General features: G+C 37.1%; 1 protein-coding gene across 2 annotated transcripts; it reads right to left on the reverse strand.

Moving 5' to 3' along the window:
* Positions 1–1,613: 1,613 nt before the first annotated feature.
* On the reverse strand, positions 1,614–19,921 carry DRG2 (developmentally regulated GTP binding protein 2). 2 transcript variants are annotated; one of them, XR_012484656.1, is made up of 13 exons: positions 19,710–19,917; positions 17,004–17,164; positions 13,170–13,259; positions 12,170–12,230; positions 11,116–11,206; positions 9,961–10,033; positions 9,744–9,834; positions 8,676–8,773; positions 7,831–7,907; positions 6,992–7,080; positions 3,476–3,575; positions 2,585–2,687; positions 1,614–2,492 (listed from the first exon to the last, which is right to left on the reverse strand). XR_012484656.1 is itself a non-coding variant. In XM_074281555.1 (13 exons), the coding sequence occupies exons 1-13, from the start codon at positions 19,771–19,773 to the stop codon at positions 2,406–2,408; spliced, it is 1,095 nt and encodes a 364-aa protein (XP_074137656.1). In that variant the 5' UTR covers positions 19,774–19,921; the 3' UTR covers positions 1,614–2,405. The 2 variants fall into 2 exon arrangements, 1 of the variants encoding a protein (XP_074137656.1); XM_074281555.1 differs by having other exon boundaries at positions 2,585–2,638; positions 3,517–3,575; positions 19,710–19,921.
* Between the last annotated feature and the right edge of the window lie 6,766 nt (positions 19,922–26,687).

A 26,687-nucleotide genomic window follows, 5' to 3' on the forward strand; every position in this document is an offset into this window, starting at 1 on the left:
TACATTTCAGACTTGGGAACAGTCAATACAAAGAACTGGATGTGAGACAGTGTTATGTTTGGAAAACAGCAAGCAAATTAATATGCTTACATCATTAAGGGAGCAGAGAGGAGAAAAGTATAAGACTAGGGCAAGCACAGAGCTGAATGACTCCCATTCTTTGGGATTTCTCATTGAAAAAAAGACAGCATTTCATTAAAAAGCACCAATAAGACCAGGTCTTAGTATCCAAAGCTACCAAACCATTAACTCAAGAAATTTTCCCTAGCTGGCTGACTCTAGTAGAAAAGAATTAAGTCCATATTCTGACTTAAATACTCAGTCCTCTAAAATCATTCTTCCCTATGGATTCAGCATGACATACTGCAGTGTCAAACTCAAAAACAAATGGGGGCCACTAAATCATTTATGAGGATCCCTATAGAATATTAACTTAGGAAATCACGTATTAGGAGCATCTATATTTTATTATATTTTTATTTTTTAAATATTTCCCAATTCCACTACAATCTGGTATTGGTTGCACTTGGAAGTGTTATGAGCCAGAATGCATTTGTGATATCTCTGGCATAATAGGTTAAGTGTTGGACTTCAAATTCAACCCCGTGTTCCAGCTGTGGGATCAAATCACTTAAACCACTCAGAGCATCAATTTTCCCATCTGTACAATGGAGCAGAATATAGAGCAGGAGAGGCAGGAAGCCCACAAGCATATACCAGCTGTGTAATTAGGCAATTAAGAAAAATGAATCAGTGGGAGTTGTCTCTCCCAATGAAATCAGTTCCAGTGCTTAAGAATAAAGCTTGAAATTCTTCCCCAACAAGGTTGAGAAAAATCTTTCCAAATTTTAGTGCAATACAAATACATTATTTCCATTCTTCAAGCACATGGTCCTGCTCAACAGGGCTGGGAGCAGTCATAGCGCACTACTTAGTACCTCATAGTTTTTCTGGCTCTGGCTCCAACTCTTAGGGGCCCATTCCCATTTCTTACCCCTGGGGAATTATAAAGGAAAAGACACAAGCTGGGCTTCCTATTGGAAAGTGGAAAGTGGCAGCTGTGTTTGTTTTGCATGCAGAATATTTACTTTTATTCTTAGTTGGAAAAGAAATCAGCTTTTCATTTTAGTGTTTAATTCAAAAAGAAAAACAAACAAAATACCCTCAAATCCAACAAATGTGTGGTCACTGGACAGAAATATTTGCAATTTAGTGGTTATGCTATGTGAGGAACCAGAGACCTCTCCAGAACCCCACAGGCCCCATCCTGTCTCGCCAGCAGTGAGGGAAAGGAAGGAAAAGGCAGCAGGAATTCTCAGCCATCAAACATTCAGAAAATTCAAAAGTCCTGGTGGGAGCTCTCTGTTGGTGATTTATGATTCCCCTCCTGGATCCTGGAGACCTTACTGGGATAAAAAGCCTGCTGTGGAGACAGCAAGCTGGAGAACAGGTTTTTTTCTTGACCTTGGCTGTTTGAAAAATCTGGCACATGTGAAAAATAAGTATGAACAGTTTGAAGAAATATGGAAAGACCCATGTAAGCAAAACCTGAACTGTACACACACTGACTGCAGTAAGATAAAGAACAAGGTCAAAGGACCAAAAAAGGGAAATAGAGGAAGAGTCTTTATTTGTTCATTTGCCGATGGGTGGGCATGCTTTCTGCTCTTCAGGACTCCAGTCACAGGGCGGTCTGGGGGCCTTTCAGGACGCCTGCTCAATAAAAGAGGGCTCATAAGGGAAAGGGCTCAAAGGATGGAAATTTGCTCCAGGTACCAAAGTGGCATAAAACAGAGAGCCAAGAATTGTGTCTGCTAAGAGACAAGGAGCTTCACTGAAGGGATGGCAGAGGGGAAAGACTTAGCATACCATACTAAGACTCTTAACCATTCTCATGCCAGTCATCCATGACAGACACGAATTCCAATACAAAGAGAACACAAGATTCCAATCCAACTCTCAGGATTCCCTCCTCCCCTCCAAGTGGGAGCTGCCTGGTACACAGAGAAAGCTCTGTTTATACAGTTTAGGGGGGCTAAACAGAGTTGGGGCAAAGAGGGAGGGGAAAGAATCAGTAATTGATTTCTGATAACAGGTTCCAGATCCTCTACTTTAGGCTCACCACTCCCACATGAGCAAAATGTCCATAATGTGCAAATCCCTTTGGCCCCCACAGGCTCCTTTTCAGTCTTTCCTCCTCCTCCTCCTACTGAACAAGCTTCATGGAAGCATACATATGTGAGGGTTTTTCTAGGTTTTCCTTCTTGGGCACACTCCCTCCCTCCCCAACCTTCCCCACACCCCCTCCCTTTTTCCTTTTTGGCTTGCAGATAACAGTCAATCAGACGCCACTCTGGGGATTGGGGGAGAAGGGGTCAGGCACCGATGATCATCAGCAGGAAAGGTTACTTCTTGACTATCTGGATAACATCCTCGTGCTCCATTGTATGTGTCAATCCCACTCTCTGAGGACTGTATTTGGTGCTGGTTCCCTTGAAGAGGAGAGAAGAGGAAAACATTGTAGAATTCTTTTGAGGATGAAGAGGGATGGAGGGAATTCTTAAGTCAGGCCTGGAGGACTTACCCACACTAAAGCATATTTAAACTGGCTGGCAAGTGTTCGGTGAATCCGGTGGCACTAAGGGAAGAGAAAAGGGTTTAGATGCAAGGTGTTCCCAGTCTAAGACCTGCATCTATCTATCTATCATTTCCTCTATCAATCCCTATCACTCTCTGGTGCTCAGAAACATCTGGCCCATATTATTACACCTAGCCCCGTATGACTGGGAAGCTGGACCACCTTCACCTATTGCTTAGAGACCTTAACTAAGGACCTACCTAGTTTAGGACTAAAAAGCCAGTCAGACCAAAGAATTAATGCAAGGAAGTTTTCACACAATTTATATCTTAAGCAACCTATATCTTATCTGAAAACTGGCTCCATACTGGTCAATAGTTACTATTTGTTTCTTTGTTTGAATACAGATACTTCAGGGGAAGGAGAAGAAATGGGACATCTCTTTTTTCTAATATCAGGGAATTACCCCTATTTGCTCTCCCTCTCCAATTTGTATAGCCCCTAATTTTTTCTTCCAATTTGAAATAAAATTATCTAACCTCATATCTTGATTTATATCCTATTAGTTTTCTTTTAATGCATAAAAATCTATATTCCCTTATATTTGGAAATGAGTGCTATCCCAAGGAGACTGGATTCCAATTTGTTAGACAACTACATGCACTGCTTAATAGATATGTTTAGAAACTCAAATCTTTATTTCCTCAGTTATTTCAGACTCTACTCACCACATTACACATACTAATTATGCATGCTAGTCCAGGATCAGAATAGATAAGACAACTATGAAGAAGGTTTAGTGCAAATGAACTTCATAGACCAGAAGACAAATAGTGCTGTATGTGAGAGATGAGTAGTCATTGCTTAAAGACAGTTCTGAATGGAGAGTTCCCTGACAATTTGATCAGATATTAAATCATTTTTCCTCCTTTACTTACCACATGTTCTACAGAAGCTCCTTTCCGGAGAATAATGGCATCAGTAAAGTCTGGTCTTTCTACATGAGGATGAGGAGGAAAAGAGACAGGGAAAGAGTTAAAAACCATCAGCCTTTCAACAGTTTTGTTTTTTTTTTTTTTTAAATCAGAACATATTTATGTTATCCAGTTGGGTTATACTTGAAAATTGTTAAAGAAACAAATTATCAGATGCAGATTACTAATTTCCAATTTTCAGAATTATATTATCTGAAAGCTAGAGGGAGAGTTGCATTTATGCTTGAATAAGAATCCCACCTAGAACAGATGGTCATTCAATATTTGCTTACCTATCTCCAACAAGGGGAAACCTACTACCCATTTCATTCCTACTTACTACAATTCCATTTTAGGAAAGCTCTAACCATTACAAAGTTCTAATTTATGGCAAGGAATTGGAAATTGAGTGGATCCCCATCAACTGGAGAATGGTTAAATAAGTTATGCTATGTAAATTTAATAGAATATTATTGTTCTATAAGAAATGATAAGCAGGCTGGTTTCAGAAAAGCTTGGAAAGATCTACATAAACTGATCCTGGGTAAAGTGAGCAGAACCAGGAGAACATTGTCCACATTAAGAGCAAGATTGTGCTATGATCACCTATGACAGACTTGGCTCTTCTCAACAATACAGTGATCCAAGATAGTTACAATAGACTTAGGATGGAAAACATCATCTGCATCCAGAGAGAGAAATATTGAGACTAAATGTGGATTGAAGCATATTTTCACTTGCTTTTTCTTTATTGTGGATTTTTCTCTTTTGTTCTGATTTTTCTTTCACAACATGATTGATAAAGAAATATGTTTTAAATGATTGTATTTGTTTATCCTATTTCAGATTGCTTGTTATCTTAAGGATAGGGGAGATAAGGGAAGGAGAAAAAAACTCGGAACACAAAATCTTACAAACATGAATGTTGAAAGCTATTTTTAACATCTATAATGCATTATATTTTATTTTGTTAAACATTTTATGCTGCACCGGAAAGTTTTACAGGCAATAGGTCTTAAAGTTGATGCCTCTGCTTTACATTATCTAGCTCTTACATGTAGATAGGCAGTTTTCTCTTTCTTTTCTTGGGTTAAATCTTTTAAGTTAAATCTGCAAGTCTATAAGCAAATATAGTTTTACCAGGAACTATTAAGGACACTAGATTCCTGTTCATTCCTATATTTTAAACTACTTTCCAGAAATCTCAATCCTCTTCTCAGATGCTGTCTTAATCAGCTCTTCACTTCCCAAAACTTGACTTTCTCTTCTGAAACTCTAATTCTCTTTAGGCAGCAGCAATGAAAACAATATATATGGCTCCTGGGGTTTTTAAGTGTCTTGTCCAAAATTTCATAATCTTTCTTTACCAATATTTTCTAGATTCTTTTTCATAGTATTATCTCCACCAGCATAAATTACTATAATATTTCACAGTGTATTTTTCAGAATCATTTAGTCTGATAAAGCTGTTCCTTTTCCTCAAAACATGCTGAAGGAAAGCAGCAAATTAGTACTAGCACATTAACAAATGTCTGTCTCAGTACCACTTAGCAAGGACCACCACTACTTCATGTTTTCCTGACATAGGACATGAGGATCCTTAACATTATTCCTTGGAAAATCAGTTGTTTTCTCCTTCAGGAAGTATTTCCAATTTGAATAGTCCTTCTTTCCTTACTCCTGTGTGTCACATTTTCCAACACAATAAACTGACACAGGCAGGATTCTCCTCTGTCTCTTCAGATCCTTTTTTCTTATTTTCATATCAATACCCTTTTCTCCATCACCTTTTTTTTTTAAAGGAAGAGATGATTTTTCTCAAACACAACTTCCTTACCCTTTTTCTTTACTAACTTCTCACCCAGTCCTACCCATCCTATCCTAAATCTCTCCTCACTTTCTCAATTAAACTTCTAGAAAAGGTGGTTGCTTCTGTTATCACTGCTTGCCTCTAATTATGCTTTCACTTATGACTAAATCCTTTGCAATCTGGCTTCTGACATCACTCAATTGAAACTATCTCTCCCAAATTATCAAAGAGCTCTTAAATGCCAAATCTAATGGCCTTTTCTCATTCCTTACCTTTCTTGATTTCACTATATTTGATACTGATAACCACCTTGTCCTAAATATTCTCCTTTCTCTGGAATTACATGACACTGTTCTTTCTGGGATCTTTATCTACCTATATTGCCATTCCTTCTTGATCCCTTTGCTGGATCATCCCCATATCATAGTTCCTAACAGCAGGCACGTCAAGGTTCTGCCTTGAGTTCTTGTCCATTCTCTCTCTCCATTCTCTTATTTGGTGACTTCATCAGCATACTTTTGAGTGGGTGTAGGCCTGTGTGTATACGAGTGCATGCTCATGCATACACAAATAATCAGATGATATATATTATCTATTATAACTGTTAAATCTATTTCCCAGGTACAACTCTTTAAAGCTAATATTAATGTGACTTGTGATCTTCCTTTAATGAATACGTTTTTGGAATATCTCCAATAACCTTGATAATGAGAAAGGAGACCAGAAAGAAGAAAATAAAAGTCAGATTCAATTCTACCACTCTTGGAATTTCAAACATCTATATAGAATTGAATATGAAAGGAAAAACAAAACTCTTAAAACACCTGCATTTACATGGCAAGAAGTGAGCAGCTGCTGAGTCTAAATTGGGGAGTCCTATCTTCTTCTAAAGAGTGTATTGCAAATATTCAAAAACGCGGCAATACAGTTCCTAAGGCTGATAGAAAAACTCTGGTCTTCAGAATATAGCCAAAGAAGATGAAGAGAAAACCTGATGAGCCAGAAAGTTAAAATTCTTATCAATTCAGTGGTCTGTGGTCTTAGCTTAAGGTGCAAAGGAATGTTACTATTATAAATGACAGAAGGAAACCTGGCCTAGGTGTGGTCCAGAAAGCACTAAGAGATAGTCTGAATTAACTGTGTTGTCCTTCATATGTAAAAATAACATTACTACTCCTCAATGCTAGCAGAATGAATTCTCTGAATTATTTTTTCTCCAGTAGTAGCAATGTTGTTGTTCAAGTAGTTAAATCATGCCCAACTTTCACAATCCCATGGACCATGCCAATACAGACTATGGAGTTTTCTTGGCAAAAAATAGTTTACTATTTCCTTCTCCAGTGGAATAAGGCAAAAACAATTTAAGTGACTTGCCCAGGGTCACAAAACTAGTAAGCTTCTGAGGCCAGATTTGAACTTCCAACCAAAGTAAGGGACACTGTATCCTCTTTCCCCCAAAGAAAACAAATAAGAATAATTTGAAGAAATACATAAAATTAACTGGTCCAAAAGAAAATGTAGCTTTTCACCCAAGGGAAGGCAGATAGTGTGAACATCACATAGAGCTAAGCAGCCATAGGCACATTGTGATACTAGTCCAGGAAAAAGAAGGCCTAATCTTCAACTTACGTCCTCTTTTTTTGGTATAGATACACGTCAAGGCCAAGTATTCCCAAAGCATCTCCAGCAAGAAGTCCAGGTTGAGCTTCATCCCACAGCTGCAAAGACAAACCACATATATGTACCAAAGTATCCCCATACCAATGACTCTATGAGTAGTTGGTTCACAGTTGGGATAGATGCAAATGGTAAAAAGATGATGTTATGGAATCCTCTGAAGCAGAAATCCCAAGCCCCCAGGATGGGGGAAAAGGGACAAGGATAAGGGAACAAGATATAAATTATTATAAATTATTCGCATATGCTTATATGCTTGTATGCCTATACGCCTATACCCTTGTACTCGCGCCTGGGTTTAATGATTTGTTACAAGTTGTGGCGGGGGCGGGAGAATATAAACACACAATATATTGAGGTTAATATATATATATATATATATATATATATATATATATATATATATATATGTCTAACAGGGGAGATTTTAATCAGTGACATCATTGATAGCTCTTGAATGAATGGACACTGTGTGGCATGAGGCTAGTTCTAGGTTATGGAGGAGATGTTATTCTTGAAAAATTTATTTTACGTAACTGTTTCAAGGGCAGCCTGAAGGTGGGTCTCCTCTAATGTAAACTACATGGATGTCAGAATAACTATTTCTCACCCCATTTCTCAGGGGGTTTTTTGGTTTGCTCGTTTTGTTTTTTGCTTATTTCCAGGATTATGATCATGTTCTGTATGGTCAGGAATTCCAAGAAATCTGACTTCCACCTATGTGAGGCTTTGTCTTTACAAAACAAATGTCAAAAGAAAATGGCTGCCAGAGGTAGGGGGCATGATCTTACCTAATGACAACACTGTTGGGTTTTCGTGCCAAACGATCAACTTCCTCCATTGAGATCTGATCAATTTTATTATAAACCTAATTCCAAAAGGAAATGGGAAAAGAGGTGGGGAAAGAGGGATCTTTAGGAAAAACAAATCCATTTCAATATAAATAGTCCTTAACTCATTCCTGACCAGCTGCTCATTTTCTAACTTAGCCAAGTACTTGAAGAAGGGAAAGGGATTAAGCTTTTATACAGTATCTACTAGACTGAGCACTTTCATACATATATATCTAGATATCTATGTATATGTATATATTTGATTTTATTTGATTCCCACAACAATGCTGAAAAGTAAATGCTATTATCACCATTTCACAGATGAAGAAACTGAGGTAAACAGAGGTTCAGTGACCTGCTCAGAGTCACATGGCTAGTGTGTATGACTAGATTTGAATTCAGATCTTCCATATTCTAGGCCCAGAGTTTTTATCCACTGTGCCATTTAGCCACCTCTAAAAGAGTACTAGAGCATTCTCCATTCATAAAAGCACAACATTAGCACCTCAATAAAGAACTTGTTGAGGCAAAGACTACCCAATGCCTCCAAAGAAAACAAATAAGTTGCTAGATGTTTTAGTGAAAAGGAAAGAAAGCCTCAACTTTCTTGTCTTTTCCTAAGAGTAATTTTTTAAAGAAAATTGCAGGCAATATGATATTGTCCATTTCTTTGAAATTAAAAAAAAAAAAAAAAAAAACAACCCCGACACAAAAAGATGTATCTAATAGTCAGTATTTACTGAAGAGAATCTGATCTTGGTTTCATTCTATTCTATCCTATCAGTGTAAAAGCTACCACTTACATACAAGCAGGGCATGTACACTCGATTGCCAACAATCACATCAATAAACTCATCTGGTGAACAGTCTTCTCGGAAGAGAACTTCAGCATTGAAGATTTCTGAGATGGTCAAATTAAGGTTGAAGAATATGTCTTTTTCTTATCAAGCAAACTAGGTGGCTCTCAAATGAAAATCAAAAAAATCACAGAATTGAAAAAGACCTCCGAAGCCATCTAGTCTAACCAGATGGATGTCCAGTCTTACCCAGGGAGGAGCCCATCTCCAACAAAGGGTCTAATTAGCACTCTGTGAGTTCCTTGGCATGAGTCTCAATACCATATAGTAAACAGCATCCTTTTCCAATTGTTCTTTCTGTTTTCTTGTCAACATTAGCTAGAATGCTTTCAGTGACAGGGAAGTCAAAATCTTGGTGGACAGCTCTAATCGTTACAATGTCCTCTAACTTACTCTTACCTTGAAGTCTGCCTCCTTCCACCTTTATTTTCCCTCAGGAAAAAGAATAATCTAATTCCTCTTCCACATAATAGTCTTCGCTGTCAAAACACACACCCCAAATTCATCTAAATGATCCCCATTAAAACAAAGTTGATGGTGCTTTCATCAACTTGAGTTTCTGTCTCTAACTATATTTTACTATCCATTTTAATATGTGGTATCCAGAACTGAATCTAGCACTCCACAAATACTGTAAATAATGGGATTATTAGTTTTAGTTGGGAAATACTGGACTTATGGTAAATTCTTTAATAAATAAAATAAGCACATATTGGATATCCCAAACCTCTCAGCAGTTTTAAATCTAGAAAAGCTATAAATTGCACTAAAGGATACCCTATACAAAAGGTTCTTCAAAAACCAAGGGATTCTGACCTACAAATTAATTACTGATTTTAATCAATACAGTGTGCTTTCCAACTACAGCCCTTGACATTCAATCAAGTAGTCATCACTCTGGCTCCTACCTTTGGGCATCAGAAATCACTTCTAAGATTGTTTTCTACCTTAGTAAAAACAGTCAAGATTTAAGAGATTCCCCCCTATTTCTTGGATCCTTTGAGGAAAGGATACTGTACTCATGTAGAATGAGCTGCACTAGCTTTTCGGAGCACTGGCTCAGTGTAACTGTTGAATTGAAGGAGATTCCACCACCTTTCTTTGGCTGGATGTTGAGGAGAGAAAAAAGAAGATGTTTTTATATGGAGAGAAGGATTTTGGCAAGAATTTTTATTCTGTTTTAGTCTATGCAAAAAAAAAAAAAAAACCTAATTAGGCCCAGAGTTCTCACCTTGAAGTAGATATTGGGTCTGTGCTTGTTGAGCCGAATCCCCACAGATTCCAATTCCTTCTCCAACAGGGACCTGCACAGATATAACAAATAAAAAGACTTTTTGCTAGAGTTCAGACTCTAGCAATTAAAGTCCTTTCTTTACACCTAAAAAGAAGAATGCCAGTACTTGAACCCTAGACCTTCCTAAATTATACAATTGAATCAATCAATCAAGAAACACATGTTAAGCACTTAGACAGTGCCAGACACTGTGCTGGGCTTTAGTCATACAAATACGAAGACTGAAACAATTCCAATTCTCAAAAAGCTTACATTCTAACATGAAACAGCAAGTACATATAAGTATGTAGACAATAAATAGAATAAGTTCAAATAAATACAAGCAGTTAAAACACAATGTATTCAAATACAGATTCTGAACTTAGAGGAACAGAGGGCTATTCCATTAAAATATCAGCATCCCCCTCTGAAAGACAGATGAAATCTAAGTAAAAACTGGCTGTTCTTTTCCAAAGAGTTAGTCCTTGGCAGTTAAAAGCCAGGAAAAAAAGAGCAATTTTATGGCTGTGGATGAAGCTAGAATACTCAAAAGGATAAGGAATCAATGGAACTGTTATTTGAGCCCTGGTTTCTGCTAGTCTTCAGGCAACAGTTTGGTCATGCTGGCCAACTCTCCGTAAAAAGTGAATGAAGGCCCCATGCCAAGCTTGCTGTGCTCTGGTAGATGTTCAACTAGAGTTCCCATTCCAAGCTCCTTGGCCAGGGCTTCCTACAACAACATCCCTCTCCAACCTTTCCTTCTACTCTCCTGCTGTAAACAACTCTTTACTCCTGAGTACTCAGAAGCACATATTGGCTAAATCTTACTTAGTTCCCATTACTGCACAATTATGTCATTAATCCAATCCAAATGGAAAGATGAGTTACCAATGGAAAACTGAGAACAAACTCTCCTGCTGACTAGACATCCAAAGTTCCCACCTGTCTACAGAGGGGCTGGCAGCAAGAATAAAACAATTCTGGCCAGACTTCCTTTAGGAGCTATATACAATATAGCTGCTACTGAAAGTTAAGAGAACCCCTCAGCAGATAACCAGGCACAGTCAAGCAGCGGTCCAAACTCAAATCTATCCCCTCCCTCCACACACTGACCTCTGCACTTCTCCTTTGGTGGCATCCAACATCATGATTACAACATCCGCTGTCCTAGCCACAGCAATCACCTGTCGGCCTCTGCCTTTTCCTAGAAGAATATGGAATTATGTTTATTGTTCTTCCCAAAGGAAGGTGTTAAAGGTTATCCAACAATCTTGCCAGTTTATCAATTACACCAGTGGTTCCCTATATGCGCATAGTGACTGAAAGCTACAAATTAACATCAAATTGTACTTTTTTTCCCTTTATTTTGTCAAATATTTCCCAACCATATTTTAATCTGATTCAAACTACATTCAGAAGTTTTGCAAGCTGGTGGCAAGCAAGTTTGACACTTCCAATTTACATAACTGTTTTGGGGACACATTCAGAGAATCTCAGAGTTGAAAGACTTTATTTACAGGTGGACTGAGATTCACCAAAAATAACAGAGAAAAAGGTATTCATCAGGACATCAAAAATTAAAAGCTGGAAGTGGATCTCTTTCTGGTGAACTCAGAAAGTGAAGGGTGAAAAAGGGAAAGATACCTTGGCCAGTGTGGATAGATAGAATTAGTGATAGCTTAGAGCACATAGAGAAGCCATCAAGCTTGAATGGACAAGAGACTACATTTCTTTTTTCTATTTTAAAATTATTTTCATTTTGTTAAATATTTCCTAATTAGGTATTTAAAAAAATATCTAAATCAATTTTTAAAATAAAATTTTGAGTTCCAAATTCTCTTCTTTCTCCTTCCCCACCCCCCACCCACAGTCCTAATTAATAATCTAATGAAGCATTATTCTCAAAGCTACATCACTATTATTTGGTCCAAATTTGCTTACAACACTAAATGAATTTCCAGCACCTCAAATTTAAGTCACAACTACTACCCAATGCTGGCTACGAGTATAGAGAATGAAAGGTACAGTATGGCTATTTCTTCGATTTCCTCCTCTGTAAAGTCATTGTGAGAAAGAACCCTGCCAGCACACCTTTAAGTTCCCTTTTCTGCTTTTACCATGCTCCTACCATAATGATCATGAATAAAAATCAAATCAATTTTCCTACCTTGTGCAGCACCTTCAATGATTCCAGGAAGATCTAATAGCTGAATATTGGCTCCTTTGTACTAGGGCAGAAAAATGAAAGAGATAAGAAGTTGTAGGATGCTCTGCTAATTGCTCTTTGCAAATATTTCCTTAATATGAACAACCCCCTAACCTCTTAAATCAAACACAGGACTAAAAAGTATTTAAATACAGGATAGTCCTCGAAGCTTTCACAAATGTTTCTGCAGGTTCAAAGAGTGCTATATAGAAGTTTTTCAAATTTCACATTGCTACAAGTATAGTGTTGCTATTTTAAGAACCAAACTCTATCAATCCCAAACCTAAACTGACAAATACTTTATTTACAGACTATCTTTGAAAAGATAGTCCAGTATTAGCACTAAAAAAAAAAAAAAAAAAAAAAAGTCTTTCAAAGCTTCAACTTGGAAAAGGACTCTCTAGTTTCATTTTTACACTCATCTAAAGATCACTGAATATGTTACAATCACATTTTCATCATGAGAAATTCAAGACTATGTAATAATAATAATAATAGCTTAACGTTGATATAGCATATATTACATGCCTGGCACTGTGTTCCCAACAATTCTTGAAATAAAAAAGTAATCTAGATAGATAACAATATAGGTTAAGGCTCTAAAACACCATTAAAAAAAATTTTTTTTAATGAACCTTTTTACTGGGACTAATTGGTGAGTTGAAAAAGTGTTCTCACTGCTCTGCCAGACCTCAATGCAATGAATAAGAGTTCCTAGAAGCAGTGAAGACAAATAGCCTTCTGGAGCAGTATTCTAACTCTAACATAGCACTCCTACAGGTTATGAAAGCTACTAGAAACTCTTTTAAGGCTTCAAAACCATAGGGTAAGGCAACTGTAAGGCAACTAAGCCCAGCCTTCACAAAAATGCTACACATGCAAACACTTAACCATACACTCTCAGGCCTTTTTTTTTTTTTTTTTTGGGTAGGAGGGCTTCCTCCCCAGAATTCAGACTTACTTCAATGACTCCAGGGATACAAGTCAGAGTAGTAAATTCATAGGATGCAGCTTCACTGGCCGTGGATGTCATTAAGCTCAGGAAGGTAGACTGAAAAGATGAGAGCATTCCATTCAAGAGGTAAAATTCCAAACTCCCACACTTTCAACCCCTCTAAATTTATTGGCCAGCAGCCTCAAAAGTTAATAAGACTCTGCTACAAAGCAGACTGGAGAAAATAAGGAAAGCGATGGGGAAGAAAGGTGCAGAGAATAAAGGATAGGAGAATAGTAAAACTAATTTCACTCATTTGATTCTCAGAGATAATATGCCTACATGAAATTTACTATAACATTTTCAGATTTTTTAAGTGAAGAAAATTGTAATTTGGATGTCAAATTTAAATCACAATTCCCTTTTCCTTCCCTTCCCCTCATTTTAAAAATAATTTCACAATCATTATTGAAAGTAAAGTCAGATATACTAATGCATTGTTGGTGAAACTGTGAATTAACTTGCCCAACCATTCTGGAAAACAATTCAGAATTATGGTGATAAAGTGATTAAAAATGCCCATTCTCTGACATAGAGAAGTCTAAAAAAACTACTAAAATATACCCGAAGGAGATCAATAATAAACAACTAGGGTACACTAAAATATGTAACATCCTTCATAGTAGCAAGAAACTGAAACAAAATAAGATGTCCATCAATTGGAGAATATTAAATAAGTTAGGTTATATGCAATAATAAAGTAATAGAGTAAATGAATATGATGAATATAGCGAAACAAGGAAATACTGACATATAATAAAGTAGGCATGGACTAAAAAAACAATGTAAATGGAAAAAAAACAACAAAATAATAAAAATTGAATGCTATGAAATTTAAAGACAAAGGTTGGAGCACTGCCTCACCTTCTTGGTGGAGAAAAGAGGAAAAAGCAGGAATAGAGGACCCCAGTATGGAACATGGTACAGAAAGACTATTTCTATGAATTGTTTAATTTTGCTTCCTCCTCCTCCCCAACTTCATTCATTCCTTATTATGAGAGATGGCAATCTGGGAGGTGAAGGACTATACTGGAAATGTAGTTATTATTAAAGAAGATATCAATAAAACACTTAAAAACATAGCTCCAGTATACTGTTCTTTATCAAATTTTATAAAAGCTCATTCATATTTTAATAGCAACTACAATTATCTATAAATTAATAAGCAAGCAAAGTGAATGTATCACTATAGCTCAATCAATCCATTTATGTGAGATTACAACTTCAGTTTTCCTTTACTTCTGTTAAAATTGCTTTATTGTTTTCTTTATATTAAATTTAACAAACATGCAGCTATTGCAAAGTGCTACACTAGGACAATGATGACAAAATAGTTCCTGCCCTCAAGGAGTTTACAATCTACTAGGGAGACACAAATAACCAAGTACAAGATAATTCCAAGGCCTAGGGGGAGTAGAGGAAAAAGATATTCCAAGTATGGGAATAATGTTATGTGTAAGTGTAAAGGCAGGAGAGAGAACGTCAAGTTTGGGGAAAAACTAATAGCTGGGAAAATAGGCTGCAAAAAAAAGCAGTAATGTGAACCAAACTGGAAAGATAGGTTGTAGAGGCCCTTAATTGCTAGATTAAGAAGCTGCATTTTATCACAAATTTTTTTTAATGAGGAAAGTTAAAAAATTACTTTGGTAGTTGTTACCGTGAAGGTCTGAATTGGAAGCAGGAGGAGGGGGAAAAGGCAACTAGAATAGTAAAAAAACATTACACATGTGCTGATGGGTTAATGCCTAATTATTTGACATCTTTCGTCACTGATGTCAATGGCATCTGTCTTCTTGTCAATTTCTTCTGTTTCCTATTAGTCATATGTAGAAATGCTATTGATTTTCGTGGGTACATCTTATATTCTAACATTTTGTTAATACTATCCTCAATCTTTCTGAGTTGATTGTACTTTCTAAATATGCCTTCATTTCATCTGCAAAAAAAATACTTTATCTTCTTTCCTTAATTTATTATTTTTACCTTATTGCCACAAAGTATGTTTTAGGCCAAAGAAAAGGAACCAGTTGATAAGGAAAGATCAAAAAAAAAAAAAAAAAAAAAAAAAAAAAAGGATGATAATGAGGGCAATCTGTTGGAAAATATGGGAGGGAATGGGATCAAAGGTTGACCTTGGTGAGAAGGAATTAACCAGATGAGATGAGAAAAAGGGACAAATTCAAAAGATGTCACAGAGATTCTTAGAACCCAATTCCTTTAAACATTTAAACTGATACTCTAACACTATCCTTCCCCAAATTATCCTCTATTTATTTTGTACCTGCTTCTACATGGACATATTGTGTCTCCTAAAAGAATGCTGTTTTTTTGAAAAGAGGGATGGCTACTTTTTATCTCCATATCTCCAGAATATGGACACATAATAGGCATTTAATAAATGCTTGATTGATTATTTGGATTCAACTACCAGTTGGAGATGTGGGATGAGGAGGTAGGTTTTGGAAGGGCATTTTTATAAGAAAGGTGATATTCTCAACAAAAGTGAAAGACAAGAAAAAGAGGTGGATTTTGAGAGGAAGAGAAAGAGTTAGAAATGGCCAATAGGCACATAAAACTGGAGCTTGAGAAAGATATTTCGATCTAAGAGTAACCAAAACTGAGATGATAATGGAATCTATGCAAACTGATGAAAAAACCAAAAAGAATGCAGATGGAGAAAAGTAAGAACATTATGTCATAAGTTTAAGGAATAACCAGTTAGTAGTTATGACAGATATGGTGATCCACCAAGAAGGACTGGGGAGTGGTCACATAGAAAGAACCATGCCACAAAATCCTAGAAGGAAAAGACAGGTAGAGAGAAGAGTTTGATCAACAGTGTTAAATGCAGATGAGTAGTGAGAAAATAACCCTGGATTTGTTAATTAAGAGATTATTGGGTGAAAAAAAGAGATTGCTGGCAAGTGGAGAGAACAGTTTCAAGTTGACTGATGAGATCTAATGCTAGACCGAAAAGAGGTTGAAGAGTAAGGAGAAAGCAAGTGACAATTCACTCTAACAGAAACTGCACTTTTCCTTGCTATAAAGTTGAAAAAACAAAAGGCTGAAATTGTAAGGGAGGTTGCTGACTGGCATTGTCAGCAAACAAGATCAAACAATAATGTATACTGAAAAGTTTAGACATTTGCCTCCCTAAAGCCTAGAATGCTGAAGTTTAGCTTTAGGAGTCTAGGAGTCTACTATATCTACTATGGATAAACCTGAAATTATCTTGTAAATGTAAACAAATCCAATACTAAGTAATCAATCAACAAGCACTTATGGGCCTACAATGTGCTAGGCACAATACATATTAAAAAAAAAAAAAAAAAAGTGAAACAGATGCTGTCCTCAAGGAAATGATATACTATCCAAGGATTATAATGTGTCCAAAAATACATATAGAAAAATAAAATGCTAATAACGTGGGAAAGGGAGGAGATCAAAAAAGACTTTGTGTATCAGATGGTACTCTACCTGAGTCTTAAAGGAAGGTAGGGAATCTAGGAGATGGGGAGGGTCAGTCTAAAAGCAGGAAATGAAATGGGGGGGAGGGAGAGAGACAGAGAGAGATGGAGTTTGAGAGTGAGAGAAAAAGAGAGGGAGAAACAGAAACAGAGAAGGAAAAAAGCCAGTCTGGTTAGACTACAGAGTAGAAGAAGGAAAGAAATGTTTAATTTATTAGGAATGAAAAGATAGAATTAGAATACTTGGGGCAGAGTGATGAATTAGGATGCTATTTTGCTAACAGTCTAGGCAAGAAGTGATGAGGGTCTGAAGCAAATAACTTTAATCACTGACCTTACCCACAGAAGGAAAGCCAATTAGTGCCACTCGGGCATCTCCAGATTTCATCACATCAAAGCCTTCTCCTTTGGTGGAGGCAGATTTGGAGGGTTCCAGGAGCTGTGCTCTGTACTTGGCAAGTTTTGCTTTCAGCAATCCAAGATGGTACTCGGTAGCTACATATCACAAAAGCAGACACTCAAGATCAATGTCCATTAATCAAGGCATGCAGGCAACATACGTCATAAAGCACTGGGAATATTTAAACTGAATGCCACAGCGCCCGAAATATCACTGAGGAGCTATAATAGGAAAAAACAAGTTAGTTTCATTCAAAACACAGTTGAAAAGGAAAAGACCCGCAACTGTTAACTGTATTCTATTTAACTTAAACTATAGCAATAGACCAGTTCTACTTCCCACTATCAATTTCAAGTATTATTTCCTTCCAGCAAGAGCTATTTAACACCTCTGCCAAAGGTCTCCAGAGCCTTCCATGTCCAGGCCAAACTTCTACTGTAGATGAGTGCAAACTAACTTTGGAGTAATCTTCCTAAAGGCCCAGGACTTCAAGGCTTTTTTTTTTTTTTAAAGATAATTTTTTTTAACTGTTGGGAAAACTGGAAATTAGTATGGCAGAAATTAGATATGGATCCACACTTAACACCATATACCAAGATAAGATCAAAATGGGTCCATGATTTAGGCATAAAGAATGAGATCATAAATAGATTAGAGGAACAGAGAATAGTCTACCTCTCAGACCTGTGGAGGAGGAAGGAATTTATGACCAGAGAAGAACTAGAGATCACTATTGATCACAAAATAGAAGATTTTGATTACATCAAACTAAAAAGTTTCTGTACAAACAATACTAATGCAAACAAGATTAGAAGGAAAGTAACAAATTGGGAAAATATCTTTAAAAGTAAAGGTTCTGACAAAGGTCTCATTTCCAAAATATATAGAGAACTGACCCTGATTTATAGGAAATCAAACCATTCTCCAATTGATAAATGGTCAAAGGATATAAACAGACAATTCTCAGATGATGAAATTGAAACTATTTCCACTCATATGAAAGAGTGTTCCAAATCACTATTGATCAGAGAAATGCAAATTAAGACAACTCTGAGATACCACTACACACCTGTCAGATTGGCTAAGATGACAGGAACAAATAATGATGAACTTTGGAGGGGATGTGGGAAAACTGGGACACTGATACATTGTTGGTGGAGTTGTGAAAGAATCCAGCCATTCTGGAGAGCAATTTGGAACTATGCCCAACAAGTTATCAAACTGTGCATACCCTTTGACCCAGCATTGCTGTTATTGGGATTATATCCCAAAGAAATACTGAGGAGGGGAAAGGGACCTGTATGTGCCAAAATGTTTTGTGGCAGCTCTTTTTGTTGTAGCTAGAAACTGGAAGTTGAATGGATGTCCATCAGTTGGAGAATGGTTGGGTAAATTGTGGTATATGAAGGTTATGGAATATTATTGTTATGTAAGAAATGACCAGCAGGAGGTATACAGAGAGGCCTGGAGAGACTTACATCAACTGATGCTGAGTGAAATGAGCAGAACCAGAAGATCACTATACACTTCAACAACAATGCTGTATGAATTTATATTCTGATGGAAGTGGAAATCTTCAACATAAAGAAGATCCAACTCACTTCCAGTTGATCAATGATGGACAGAAATAACTATACCCAGAGAAGGAACACTGGGAAGCGAATGTAAATTGTTAGCACTACTGTCTATCTACCCAGGTTACTTATACCTTCGGAAGCTAATAATTAATGTGCAACAAGAAAATGGTATTTACACACATATATTGTATCTAGGTTATATTGTAACACATGTAAAATGTATGGGATTACCTGTCATGGAGGGAGGGAGTAGAGGGAGGGAGGGGATAATTTGGAAAAACGAATAAAATAAAAAAAATATTAAACTTTTAGAAATACCATAAAAAAAAAGATAATTTTTTTGGGGGGAGGGGTCTCCTCAAGCTAAACTCCACCAAGGTGGGAACAAATCTTGCACCTCACTGCTTTTCACTCCTGCAAGACAGAGCAGCATATTATAAGTGCCGGGCCTTCAGTACCGTTTGCTGATGAGGAATTAGGGATGGGGTGGGCAGTAAACATGCCTATCCCCCGATTCCTCAGTGGATCAGACCTGGAATTGAGAGAGGCCTTTGGGCCAGCATCCGGCCCAATTCTCTCTCTCCATGTATTTGGTTACGGAAGCACGGAGGAAAGTGACTGGGCCACGGTTACGCTGGTCACCTTCATTTTAGGCAGGAGGAACCCGAGGCCCGCGGTTGCACTGGGAATAAGTGGTAAATCAGAATTCCATCTCAAGTGCAATTCAGGACTCTGGTGCACACAGTGAACAGCTGAGCCGCGGTCTGAGCCCAGCTGCCCTGCCCGGGCTGTAAAGCCATCCCGTGCTCTTTTCTGGGGCACCCACGGGTCCCGCGGACTCCATCTTTCCCACGAGACGCCCCTGGATTACAGAATCCGGGGTGTCCGCGGATACCAGGATCTGCAGCCTTCCTTCCACTTCAGCCACCTCCGCCCCGCCACACATCTCGCTATCGGATCGCCCATTTCCCAGATGAGCAAATCAAGTCAGGCGGGCAGCAAGAAGCCTCACCCCAGGCACGGAAGGTACAGGTACCCCGCGATCCCTCGGTCCGACACTCACCCTTGTTCTTCTGTGTCCGAGCGATCTCCTTCTCGATCTCAGAGATCTTTTCCAGGATGCCCATGGCGGCGGCGGCGGCGGCGGATACGACGGCAACAGCAACGGTGGCGACGGCGGAGAAAAGACCGCAAGCGAGAGCCGGATGCCGGCGGCCGGAAGCCGATGCCGAAGAGCTCCTCCGACGGCCCGCCCTCTCCGCACACGGCACCACCTCGCCGGGTGCTCCCGGCAGCAGCGTCCGGGCAGCCGAGTCCCTGCGCCACCCCTGCGTTCCGAGTTCCGGCTCCGGGGGTGGTTCCGACAGGCTCCCAGGGGACCGGCCTCAGCTACTTTCTCCGAGGGAGCGCGGCTAGAGGAAACTTTGCGGAATACCGCTGGGGCTGACACCTTCTCGGGTTTTCCTTACCGACCACCAATGCAAGGCCCGCCCACCTTTTCGTTTTACACGAAGGAAACGGGCCTGGAGAGGGGAATGCAAAGGCCCCAGGTGCCTGCTAGCCTCTAGCCTACAGCTACGTGACGCCGTGCCTAAGTGCCGGACTTGGAGGGAAGCCCCGAGTTCGAATGTTGTTCCAGCCCTTTCTCCGGTCCTGGGCATCTTGGTGATGCAGGGGTTAAATAAAGTGCTGACAAGTTGGAGTTGGAAAGACCTCAGTTCAAACTGTATCCTAGCTGCCACTTAATCGTCGTTTCTCGATCTTTTAAAAAAATATCTACGACCTTATAAGGACACAACGTGCTAACGTTAAAGGGTTGGCAAATATTAAAGTGCTATCCACTTTAGGTGGATAAGGTACGTTTCCTCATTTTCTTTCTCTGTAAAATGGGGACCATTTGAAATGGGGATTTCAGAAAGTGCCGATCTTAAAAAAAAAAAAAAAAAAAAAAAAAAAAAAAAAAAAAGGCATTTGTTAATCCCTGTGTGCCAGGCACTATGCCAGGTAGGGAGAGTAGTGAGAGCATATCCACTGTACCTCCAAGATGCCTAGAATCAGAAAAAACGCCTCTATTCAGCAGGATTCGAACTGAGTCTTGTCTCCCAGAAAGAAAGTGGGGGGCAGGAGAGAATCCTACCTGAGCTCACTTTTTTGTGGTGAAACACTGTAATATGACTAAGTAGAAAATCCATACAGAATAGATGAGAGTCTCGAAAGGGAAGGCACTAGTAGAGAGGAAAGGGGAACTTTCTGCAGAAAGTGAAATTTGAGATAAAATTTAAAACCAGGGAGAGAGGTGGAAGAGAAGGCGTTCCTGTCATGAGGCAAAAATAGAGTAATGGCAAGTAGTCCAGTGCTTAGAAAACTTAGATCTTCAACTAATTATATCTAAATGAAAACTGCCCTGTATTTAATACCTTCACCGGAGAAGAAAATGGCAAAGCGCTTCAGTATCTTTGCCAAGAATACTTCCTGGACAGTACTGGAGTGCCATGGTCCATGGGGTCACAAAGAGTCACAAAGGACTAGACAATATCTTAAGTGAATGCTTTTTATATATATATATATATATATAATGCTAAATCATATAGACAGCAAAGAAGGCTGAAAAGGAATACTTCTCTCAAATAATAATGCTAAATCATATAGACAGCAAAGAAGGCTGAAAAGGAATACTTCTCTCAAATAAGAGATTTAGGTTCCCAATGATGGTTTTGCAGCTTAGCTGTAGGGCCTTGGGCAATCAAAAAGAAAAAAAAAAAGCAAGATACTGTACTGGACATCAGGAAATACAGAGATGAACAATTCCATAGTCCCTATCTGTTGAGCAATTTATAGGGTTTTTAAAAGTTTTTCTTTCACAATATGAGTAATATGGAATTAGGTTTTGCATTACTGCACATGTATAAGCTATATCAAACTGCTTGCCTACTCAATGAGGGGAAAGAGAGGGAATTTGGAAATCAAAAAGTTTTTTACACATGTAATTGGGGAAAAACAAAATATTAACTAGTCAAGGAGTTTACATTTCAATAGGAGGAGCAGATAAGTATATTTTATAAAACATGGTAGGGCAAAGTGGTTTAGGAAAAATGAGGAAGTACAATTAATTTTTAACTGAGGATGTCAGAGAAGCTGTCATGGACCTTAAAGAAGAAAATTATTTCAAAAGAATGAAGAGTACAATCCACAGATGGAGTGAATCTAGTTGAGTTCGGGGAGGCAGGAAATTAAGAGAAAATCTGTAAAGTAATTAGCCCATCTTGGTTGGAATGTGGAGTATGTGGAAAAATATGAAACAAAAGTAGGCTGGAACCAGATTGTGGTAGAAATCTTATGCCAGGATAGTTTTATTTTACCCTATTAGATTTTGAGCAGTGAAATGACATGGCTCATATATTAGAGAAAGTTGATTTTCATAGTTGTATGATGGGTAGATGATAGAAAAGAGACTGAAGATGTAGAAACCAAAGTGAAGTCTTTTATATTAAAGAAAGCAAACATAAAAAGAAAAAGTGAGCATTCCAGAAATGCTCAGAACTAAAATTTGGGAGAGAAGGAAAGAGGCAAAAATAAATAAATAAATAAATAAAAATAACCATTTGATCTTGGTTGTCTGGTTGAAGAACAATGGCAAGTACTACTTAAATTTTCTAGGTTTCAATTTGGGGTGAGTTCTATTTTCTTTTAAAGTTTTTCTTGCTTTGTCAGCAAGGTTTTTTTTTTTTTACATCCATATGCACAAATTTAAAACTTAAAATATTTTAGGCTACATTGAAAAAATAGCTCCAAGACTAAGCAACTTATTTTCTTGATGCCATCAAACCATTCACCACTTTCAGCCACAACAAAAGAATTTGGATACTTTTGATACCTTTGGATAGAAAACACCATTCCTATCCAGAGAGAGAACTATGGAAACTGAATATAGATCAATACATACTATTTTCACTCCCCCCTCCCTTGGATTATTTTTACATGATTTTTCTCTCCTAACATGATTAAAAATGAATTTAATATATAAAACTTTAAAGTTGTTTTATATGTACCTGAAGAAAATAAAATATTAAGAACATATATTTTACATACACACATACTTTAAAAAAGCTATCAGAAAGGGCTAAAATTTTGTCTTGGTTGCAAGTGTTTTAACGTTCTGGAGGCAGCAAGAAACCAACTACATCTGTACCTAAATACAGAATTCTAAGGCTCTTTTCATCATCCCACCCTGCCACAGGATTTACCACATAATGTAGGCAGGTCATTTAGAAGGCATGGCTTGTCAGTGAAGTATAAAAGCTGGAGTATTGTTGGGTGTGTTCTTCCTTAGTCAAGTCTGCATTGCACTCCACCCTCCAAAAATGGTATCTGTATTCCTCAATCTTGTTTTTCACTGTATGTGTTTTTGTCACCCCAGAACAAAGCATAATATAAAAAAGCAGTTAAAGGCTAGAAAGGTTTAGGCCTAGAAAGAATACATGTACAGATGGTTTCAACTTTTTAAAGGTATTCCAGAGTAAATTACCAAGAGAGGTCTTTTTCTCTTGATAAATTTAATTATCAAGCTTGCTGTGATTTCATCACTGAAGCAATTTTATTGCCCTTCTTATTTCTCAAAGTTGATAGTTATAAGTTTCACATAATATAGGCATTCTTTTTCATCTGTTGCCAGAACCTAAAAAAACTGATCTTGCTTATGGTGAAAGTGGAAATGAAAAATAAGGTTGGAGTAGAACATAGGATTAAAAATGCCATTTTTTGTCTGTAGGATATAGATGTAAATGCTGGTTTATTAGTTCTTTGGTACAAAATTATATATAATAAATCAATGTTACAAAAACTTTAAACCTTCCTTTGTATTTAGCATTTTAAAAAATATTATAAGGCCAGAAGGTACAAATTACATTAAAATAAATCAGAAAGGACTTTGCCATTAGTTGATTATATTTTCTTTCTGTTTCAACTTGATCAAATATGGACAAAAATCAAATTTAAGAGAATTGTTCTTTCCTACTCTAAAACTTCTATAGGAATTAAAAGTAGAAATAAACAAAAAGTTGGGGAGGAAGAGAGTTCTCCAAAGTTGCAAGGATCAAAGACTAGAAGGAAAAATAATCCAGACTGCAAAGATGACCTAAAGGGACCTTAATACTATTTGGACAAACTCCCAAATCAAAGATAATTTCAGTACACAAAGAACAATAACAATATCCAAAGCTACAACTAAAAAGCAGTATAATCTCCCTTTTCAAACTCAGTAATTGTTCTTTTTACATCTGCTGGTTTCTTCTAATGCAGAAATGTTTTGGTTTAAAAAGAGGGCAAACACACTGCTCAAATACCTTTATTATATATTTCTTTTTATTATTTGGACATTGATAGCTCTGCAAAATACTTTTCCCACCCAATCCCTTTCTGCAACTCATTCATAAAGAAACAAAATATTTTGTATCCACTTAAATCTAATAAAAACTTAAAATTCAAAGATGAATTTTTTCTTTCAGAACATATTAGTTATTTTAAACCACAATGCAACATACTTAATGGCATTTCTTTTGAAAATTATCAGGCTCCACTTTATAAAAGAGGGGGGAAAAATAGATCGAGGTCTTAGGAAATTTCCTGTTTTCAAGAGGGAAAAGATAATTCTAAGTACCCTTTTGCTACCCCAAAGACTTTACGGTTTTGATAATAATATAACCAGCATATAGATAACTTAGCTTTAAGTACTGCTTAAATTATTTTGGAGTTCAGCTGAAATGTTATATAATGCTTAAGAGAAAAGTAAAATTCTTTCCAAAATACCAAGAATATTGAGACTTGATGACCACAAAAGAAAAGTTTTCTGGGCAGTGGGGCACAAATAACCAAATTCCTTAAGAGGTTTTCTTTAACATCAGGTATGTTTGTATGAAAATGATGTCTGAAATCAGCAATATTTCTTAATTATGAATATGAATGACAATTTAAAATATTGCACACAGTATCAAAATCATGTAAACTACTGACAAATCAAAAATTAAAACTACAAATGGAGATAAGTTTTCCAAAGTTCTTTTAGGGAACACATTGGAAGAGGTAAACAAAATTCTTTGTATTGTAAGAGAGGAGTCAAGAGAAATGATTAGAGGTGTTAACAGATGGAAGTTAAATATGTAATTCTTTTCTCTGTCCTCACTAGATAACTAGCTAAGATTTTTAGATCACCAAATCTTCATTAAAGGTGTCCAAAAGATCCAGCAAAAGTATTACTACTTCATCTTTCCATCAAAACTGGCATTTCTCCTTAATTCCATTTAGCCAAGAGATAGCCAGTAATTTCCCCAAACATTTCACACTCAACAAACTCATGAGGGCAATCTCATCCCATTTCTTCACTCTTATAAGGAAAGCTTGAGAAATTAAAGCCTTTTGAGATGTTTACAAAACACATGCCAGGCTATTCACTAGCAGGGTCCTGAATGATGAAAAAATTTGCAGCATGAGGAATTATTGGAATTAAATAACACTTGCTAAAATAAATGAACCAAACACAATTCATGTTATTGTTGCCTTGATTTTTAAATTTCATTCATCTGCTTATCAGCAAAGCTGCAGTGGAGCCTCTCTCATTAGTGTGAAATCAGCTAGGTTCAACCATAGCAAAAGGAAGAAATGCCAGTTATTTCAGTGTCTTTGTTTTTAAAATCAGATAGTCTTAACTAATTTCTGAGAAAAGACATGTTAAGATACCAAAAATTCACTGGGGACAGATTTTGATGGTGCAGTTGACCTGATTAGACCAGACTAGCTGGTTATATTCCATATAAAATTCTCAGGCTCCATAAATTTTGAATCTACATATCACATGCCCATTGACTATTTCCCCAAATATATTTCCTTAAAGGCTTACCCTAGGACTCAGCCTTTGATATGTTACAGTACATGTATCATTAATTATAAGTTAGTTGGTTTGTGTATCTATCTAAATAAAATGTATTCTCTACCACTCAATTAAATGAAAGGCTTTGCATTTTCTTAGACTGCCAGTGGCCAAACAATCTCAAAACAAGTTTGTTCCCTTGGGTTATAACTGTTTTGTTTTAAAGCTACCCTTGGTTTTTTGTTCTTTGAATCAAAGTCTGGAAACCACCAGAAAATGCCATCCCTAAAGCCCTGCACATATTTGACAGCTACACATCAAATATATAACTGATGCCAATTTTGAAGCTTCTGAAATCTTTAAAAAAAACAAAAGAAAAAAAAAACAAAAACCCAACCAACCAAACAAACAAACAAACGAAAAAAAACCACACGCACACTTTGGCACGCACACAAGCCTCAGGTTATTATTTGAACATGGTTAATGTTTCCCCTCATCCCCCAATGTTTCAAAGTCATTGTTATAGGAGAACAACTGCTCCTTCTGCCCGATAAAAAGGTTTGTCAAGCACTGTTTTGTGTAGCAAAAGGAGGAGGTACAAATGTTAAACTGACCAAAAAACAGTTCTCTTATTTAGCACTAATTTATGCAATGCTGCAAACTCTTGTACCAGGATGACTAGTTTCAAAAACTGCTGGTTGATTAAATATACATATATATATATATATATATAGGTATAAAAATTAATAAGTCAACATTCGCTGTTTTCAATGTGAAAACGATAAAATGTAATTCTGAGTAATTGTGCATTTGCCATAGAGTCCTTGCTAAAGGAACCATAAAAATAATTTTTGTAATTAAAAAAATCTCTCTTTTTTTTTTATTGAGTTTGGTTTTACCCTCAAGTCTGTAAGTTCAGAGCAAAATGTACTGAGTAAGCAAGATTCTGATCCATTTCTGAGGGCTTGGAAGTTTTGAATTTAGTATTCCCAATGGTGTGCCAAGGGAACCTAACAACTATTTATTTATTTAGCCTTGAGTTGTTAATATTCCAGTGCTTTGCAGCTTGGTTGACCCCCTTAACCAATCAGAACTAAAGATTGATTAGGCCCTTTAAGAATCAGTACTGCCTCAGCCATGTGCTTCATTAGCAGATGTGGTGGCTCGACAATTCCTGTA

This window comes from Sminthopsis crassicaudata, chromosome 1 (assembly GCF_048593235.1).
Source record: "Sminthopsis crassicaudata isolate SCR6 chromosome 1, ASM4859323v1, whole genome shotgun sequence".
In the NCBI taxonomy this organism is placed as follows: domain Eukaryota; kingdom Metazoa; phylum Chordata; class Mammalia; order Dasyuromorphia; family Dasyuridae; genus Sminthopsis; species Sminthopsis crassicaudata.